At 55.5% G+C, this 6,183-nt stretch overlaps 1 protein-coding gene across 1 annotated transcript; it reads left to right on the forward strand.

The window, feature by feature from the left end:
* The first annotated feature begins 3,710 nt into the window (after window positions 1–3,710).
* Window positions 3,711–5,771, forward strand: ADRB3 (adrenoceptor beta 3). Its single transcript, XM_003796294.2, has 2 exons — window positions 3,711–5,093; window positions 5,728–5,771. The coding sequence occupies exons 1-2, from the start codon at window positions 3,892–3,894 to the stop codon at window positions 5,750–5,752; spliced, it is 1,227 nt and encodes a 408-aa protein (XP_003796342.1). The 5' UTR covers window positions 3,711–3,891; the 3' UTR covers window positions 5,753–5,771.
* Window positions 5,772–6,183: the final 412 nt, after the last annotated feature.

Consider the following 6,183-nt stretch of genomic DNA (forward strand, 5'->3'; position numbering starts at 1 on the left):
GAACCCGCCACCTTAGGTGTATGTGGCTGGCGCCTTAGCCGCTTGAGCCACAGGCGCTGAGCCCATTTTATATAATTTTATGGTTGAATAATGTGAATGTATTATCAATTCAAAAAATTAACTGTAGGCCACGCCTATAGTCCCAGGATTTTGGGAGCCCAAAGCATGAGGATTCCTTGAGACTGGGATTTCAAGGCTAGCCTGGGCAATACAGCAAGACCCTGCCTCTACAAGAAAAAGTTTTTAAACTTAGCTAGGTATGGTGACATGGGCCTGTTGTCCCTGCTACTCAGCAGGCTGAGGTGGGAGGAGCCCAGGAGTTTGAAGCTGTAGGGAGCTATGACAGTGGTTTTTTTTTTGAGACCACTCACAGCAACCTCAAACTCCTGGGCTTAAGCGACTCTCTTGCCTTAGCCTCCCAAGTAGCTGGGACTACAGGGACCCGACATGACGCCCAGCCATCCTGTCAGCTGCTTGGGCAGGGAAGAGGAGACTGAGAATGTGAGGAGCAGCAGGGGGCCCAAGGAGGAAGGAAAGCAGCCAGGTGCCTCCAGGGTCCGTCTACTCATAAACCCTTCATGAGGGGAGTCTGGAGTTTCTCTTCTCACAGTGTCACTTGGTTATGGGCTTAATCATTCCCTAAACTTAGACATGCTTATGTGGTTTGGGAAGTCTTGTCTTTTTTGAAAATGTAAACATTTTTACACATGTCCTTCCAAACACAAGGTCACCCCTAAAGCAATGACATCCTTTAAAGTTGCTCCACTTCCCGGCACCCTTTCCTTTCCCTGACCAACCCTGATGTCCTGGAAAAATCCCACTGAATTGTATGAATTTGTTTTAGCAATTAATTTTCGAGAATCTTATGACACCCCTTTTTAGAGAACTGGCAATGCTAGGGTGTTGCAAAACTCAACTTGGGAGTGACTGCTTAGATGAGCTGGAGCCACAGCCAAGACTGGGGGCCCAGCGGGACACACACCACTCTGGCATGACTTGTGGTTGCAGAAGAGGGGGAGAGGACAGAGGCTGCGTCTTCACCTTCACCCGCCCGGCATTCGCATGGATCTGGAGGCCTGCTTGGGGTCCATCATAGGCACAGAAGGCATTTGCCTAAAAGCCCCTGACGAACTTTGCTCATGGGGCAAAGTTCCCTGGAAGACGAAGCTGGTTCTTTTTCCTCAGGGATAATTTTAGGTTCTTACTTCTCCTTCAGTCTTCCTAACTCCCAACCCCTGGCTCAGCCTCCCAGAGGGATTGCTTAGACCAGTGACTATACAGCGTTCTTTTGAAATAAAGAGCTGTTCAAAAGAGACTTGCTAGGGCCTGGCCCTCGAGGCATTTTCCATGACCATTTTTCCCCCCTTTGGTTCCCTTGTTTTAGGGGAGGAAGTGAGACAGCTCAAGGACCGGGTCCTGAGGGGCCCTAACAAAGGTATCATATCTTCCTGCCCCTCAACTTGGACATTAGCTTATGTCCCAGTCTCACAGCCAATCTAAGAGGAACTGGTTTAGAGGCTGGGAGAGCTAGGGGTGCAGAACAAAGCCTTAGAAACTGTGGGTGGCGCCTGTGGCTCAAAGGAGTAGGGCGCTGCCGGGCTCCATATGCTGGAGGTGGTGGTTTCAAAGCCAGCCCTGGCCAAAAACTGCAAACAAACAAATAAAGCCTTAGAAATTAAGAACAGGGCTCGGCCCCTGTGGCTCAAGTGGCTAAGGCGCCAGCCACATACACCTAAGGTGGCGGGTTCGAATCCAGCCTGGCCCTCCAAACAACAATGATAGCAGCAACCAAAAAATAGCTGGGCATTGTGGCGGGCACCTGTGGTCCCAGCTACTTGGGAGGCTGAGGCAGAAGACTCGCTTGAGCCCAGGAGTTGGAGGTTGCTGTGAGCTGTGATGCTGCGGCACTCTACCCAGGGGGACAGCTTGAGGCTCTGTCTCAAAAAAAAAAAAAAAAAAAAAAAAAGAAAGAAAGAAAAGAAAAGAAAAAGAAAAAAAAGAAATTAAGAACAGAAGAAGGGAAAGAGGCTTCAGCTTCTTCAGGTGAGGGAGACCTCTGACAGAACATAGATCTGGAGAGATTTTGGAGGTATTAAAACACCAGGCCAAGCACTCTGGGCAGCACCTCCCACCAGCATTCTGGGAGGCCAAGGCAGGTGGATTGCTTGAGCTCAGGAGTTCAAGACTAGCCTGAGCAAGAGCGAGACCCCATCTCTAAAAAATAGCCAGGCATTGTGGTGGGCACCTGTGTAGTCTGAGCTGCTTGGGAGGCTGAGGCAAGAGAATCACTTGAGCCCAAGAGTTTGCGCTTGCTGTGAGCTATGACACCATAGCACTCAACCCCAGGGTGACTGAGTGAGACTCTGTCTCTGGAAAAACAAAAAACAAAACAAAACAAAACAAAAATAAAACACCAGGCCTGTCGGTACACACATGCCAAGATGAACCTATGAATTTCCCAACTCAATGCTTTCTAGTCTTTATTTTTATTTATTTATTTTTGAGACAGAGTCTCACTTTGTCACCCTTGGTAGAGTGCTGTGGCATCACAGCTCACAGCTGCCTCCAACTCTTGGGCTTAAGCACTTCTCTTGCCTGAGGTTCCCCAGTAGCTGGAACCATAGGCACCTGCCACAATGCTCAGCTATTTTTTAGAGACAGGGTCCCCATTGTGAACTCAGACAATCCACACTCCTCCACCTCCCAGAATATGAGGATAACAGGCATGAGCCACTGAGCCCCGCCTGCCATCTAGTTTTTTTTTTTCTTTTTTTGCAGTTTTTAGCGGGGGATGGGTTTGAACCCACTACCTCTGGCATAGGGGGCTGGCACCCTACTCCTTTGAGCCACAGGTGCTGCCCCTGGCTTCTATTTTTAAAAGTTCATGAATAAAATCTGCATGGAAATGGAGGGGACACTTTACCTTGGAGGGATGGTGATGTGAAGAGGTGACCGTGGGGAAGCCTCCACCTCACACTCACTCATGTATTTATAACGTCTTTATGACAGAAGGACTTAAAGAGAAAGGAACTATGTGGAGAACTTCAAGGTGGACAGGGGTGGAGAAGGGGCAGTGCAAAGTGGAGAAGAGGAAGGGGAATTGAAACTCTTTGGCATCCCAGGTTACCTGATGCAAAATCCAAGTGCAAATGGGCAGCCCGTGAGAAAGACTCAGAAACACGGCAAATTTTCCCCATAGCTGGAAAAAAAAATTATGTATGTATCAGAAAACTGGAGGGGAAAAAAGGGTAAGTGAAATAGAGGAAGGGAAAGGGGTCACATCTCCCTGGAATGAGTTCTTGGGAGAGGAGAGACGTTAAGTGGCTGCCCTCTCTCTGCTACTTTATTTAAAACACCTTAGCAGCGGGCACTCAAGCAGATGAGGAGCGACTACCGAGCACCGTCCGCCTGACTGGGGAAGGGTGGGGTGGGAGTGTTCTCTCTTCCCCTTTCCCCAGTGTCGCTGTAGGACCTTCCAGGAAAGCAGGCGCAGAGCTCCAGGAAACCGGAGCTGAGGGCGTGCTGTGCTGACCCCTGGGGCTGTGTGGGAGGGGGGCAGAGGGGCAGAGGGGTCAGGGCATCTGCGACTCCAGCTTTGGCTAAAGGAGAAGGTGAACATCCGTCTTGCCTCCCGACCCACTCTCGGTTCCGCTCCTGAGGCCCCTCCATTGAGACTATTGGCCGCTGCCCCTTTAAGCACAGTCACTCCTCCCTCCAGAGTGGTGGCACCAAGAGGGTAGGGAGGGGGGAGGCTGCGCGTTCCGCCCGCTCAACTGGGAAGATGGCCCGGGCTGGGGGAGTCGCTCCCACGCCCCACCGCCCCCTCCCTTGACCAGGGTGATCTGAAAGACTCCCGCCCTCTTTCCCTCCCGCCCCACGCAAGACAAGGGCATGGCTCCGTGGCCTCACGGGAACAGTTCTCTGGCCTCGTGGTCAGACGCCCCCACCCTGGCGCCCAATACCGCCAACACGAGTGGGCTGCCAGGGGTGCCGTGGGCGGTGGCACTGGCCGGGGCGCTGTTGGCGGTGGCGGTGCTGGCCACCGTGGGAGGCAACCTGCTGGTAATCGTGGCCATCGCCCGGACGCCGAGACTCCAGACCATGACCAACGTGTTCGTGACTTCACTGGCCGCAGCCGACCTGGTGGTGGGACTCCTGGTAGTGCCACCAGGGGCCACCTTGGCGCTGACTGGCCACTGGCCTTTGGGCGCCACTGGCTGCGAGTTGTGGACCTCGGTGGACGTGCTGTGTGTGACTGCCAGCATCGAAACCCTGTGCGCCCTGGCTGTGGACCGCTACCTGGCGGTGACTAACCCGCTGCGTTACGGCGCACTGGTCACCAAGCGCCGCGCGCGTGCAGCCGTGGTCCTGGTGTGGGTCGTATCCGCCGCTGTGTCGTTTGCGCCCATCATGAGCCAGTGGTGGCGCGTAGGGGCCGACGCCGAGGCGCAGCGCTGCCACTCCAATCCGCGCTGCTGCGTCTTCGCCTCCAACATGCCCTACGTGCTGCTCTCCTCCTCCGTCTCCTTCTACCTCCCGCTTTTTGTGATGCTCTTCGTGTACGCGAGAGTGTTCGTTGTGGCTACGCGCCAGCGGCGCCTGCTGCGCGGGGAGCTGGGCCGCTTTCCGCCAGAGGAGTCTCCGCCGGCTGCGCCTCGCTCTCTGTCCCCAGCCTCGGAGGGGACGTGCGCTTCGCCCGAAGGGGTGCCTTCCTGCGGCCGGCGACCCGCGCGCCTTCTGCCTCTCCGGGAACATCGGGCCCTGTGCACTCTCGGGCTCATCATGGGCACCTTCACTCTCTGCTGGTTGCCCTTCTTCCTAGCCAACGTGCTGCGCGTCCTCGGGGGCCCATCTCTAGTCCCCAGCCCGGCATTCCTCGCCCTTAACTGGCTCGGCTATGCCAACTCCGCCTTCAATCCGCTCATCTACTGTCGTAGCCCGGACTTTCGCAGCGCCTTCCGCCGTCTTCTGTGCCGTCGCCGGCGGGAGGTGCCCCGCGCCGTTGCCGCCGCCGCCCCGGCCCGCGTCCCCTCGGGCGCCCCCGCAGCCCTGAGCAGCCCGGAGCAGGCCAGGCAGTGCCCGCCACTCGATGAGTAGGTGACCTGGGCGGAGGGACCGGCGGCTCGGGGTCAGGGAGCATTCGGTGTCTGCCTGAGTCAACATGAATTTGGGGGTTGCTAGGAGAAGGTGGAGGATGGCTCGCCTGGAGAGAAGAGGGGACAGTGAGCAGGGAACCAAAATGGGACCCAGGCCCTTTCCTTTCCCGGATCCGACCACTAGGGTTGAAGCAGAGGAGGGCGGGCGGGCGGGCGCTTTCTTCACCCAAAGGTGGGCCCAGGGCAGGAATAGGCCCGAGTTTTGGTTTCCTGGCTCAGTTCTTTGGCCGCCAAGATTTCGACCTGCCTCTCACACTTAAAAGAGACGACCAGTGGCTGTCCTATCTCTTCGGCCTCAGTTCCGCTTTCTCTCCAAGGTTGGGTGGCTGTGAAGGTGAGAATCCACTTCCAGTGTGAAGGACAGACGCGAGGAGGAACCCGTGAGTGCTGCATTTGTGGTCCCCTCCCCCCTGGTCTGGGTTGGAGTCAGGGGTGGGATTTTGGGGGTGCCCTGATGCTCTTGTGTAATTGAATAGGCTTCCCAGCGTTCACGATTTCTACCCCTTCCTGCCAGTGTTCTTGTTCCCACCCTCTGCTCCTTCACCCCAAGGTATGTTCTGTCCATTTCCAGGGCTTCTTGGGGAGTTACTGCGTAGGCCTGAAGGACAAGCAGCAGCAGGTTCGGAAAGACTCTGGCCTCTGTTCACAAGGAGCCTGGAACCTCCTCGCTGTAAACCCTGCCCTCCAAAGCCTGATGAGCGGATGGAGCGGCATGGGCAGTCCCTGCCAAGTGGGGTTCACCACCCTCCTTTTTCTCTTTCTGAAAGAGATTTTCCAACCCCACCCGACCTTCACTGCTGTCTTGGTAGCAGGGCTCAGCTGCCCCAGAGTGTCTGGGCTGGCAATTGTCACCTTGTTCACTTGTGTGCTTGGTGCTCAGGGCAGAGAAAACACCCCTGGCTCCCTTCCTTTTGCTGCCAAGACCCTGATGAACCACTCGGTGTCTCTAGGCTCTGAGGCCAGAAAGTTAGAAAAGGTCAAGGTTTGGGGTTTGCCCTGAGCTCCCTCTGCGGGCACAGCCTCTGTC

This window comes from Otolemur garnettii, unplaced genomic scaffold, assembly GCF_000181295.1.
Source record: "Otolemur garnettii isolate 467f Iridium unplaced genomic scaffold, OtoGar3 scaffold00102, whole genome shotgun sequence".
NCBI lineage: Eukaryota > Metazoa > Chordata > Mammalia > Primates > Galagidae > Otolemur > Otolemur garnettii.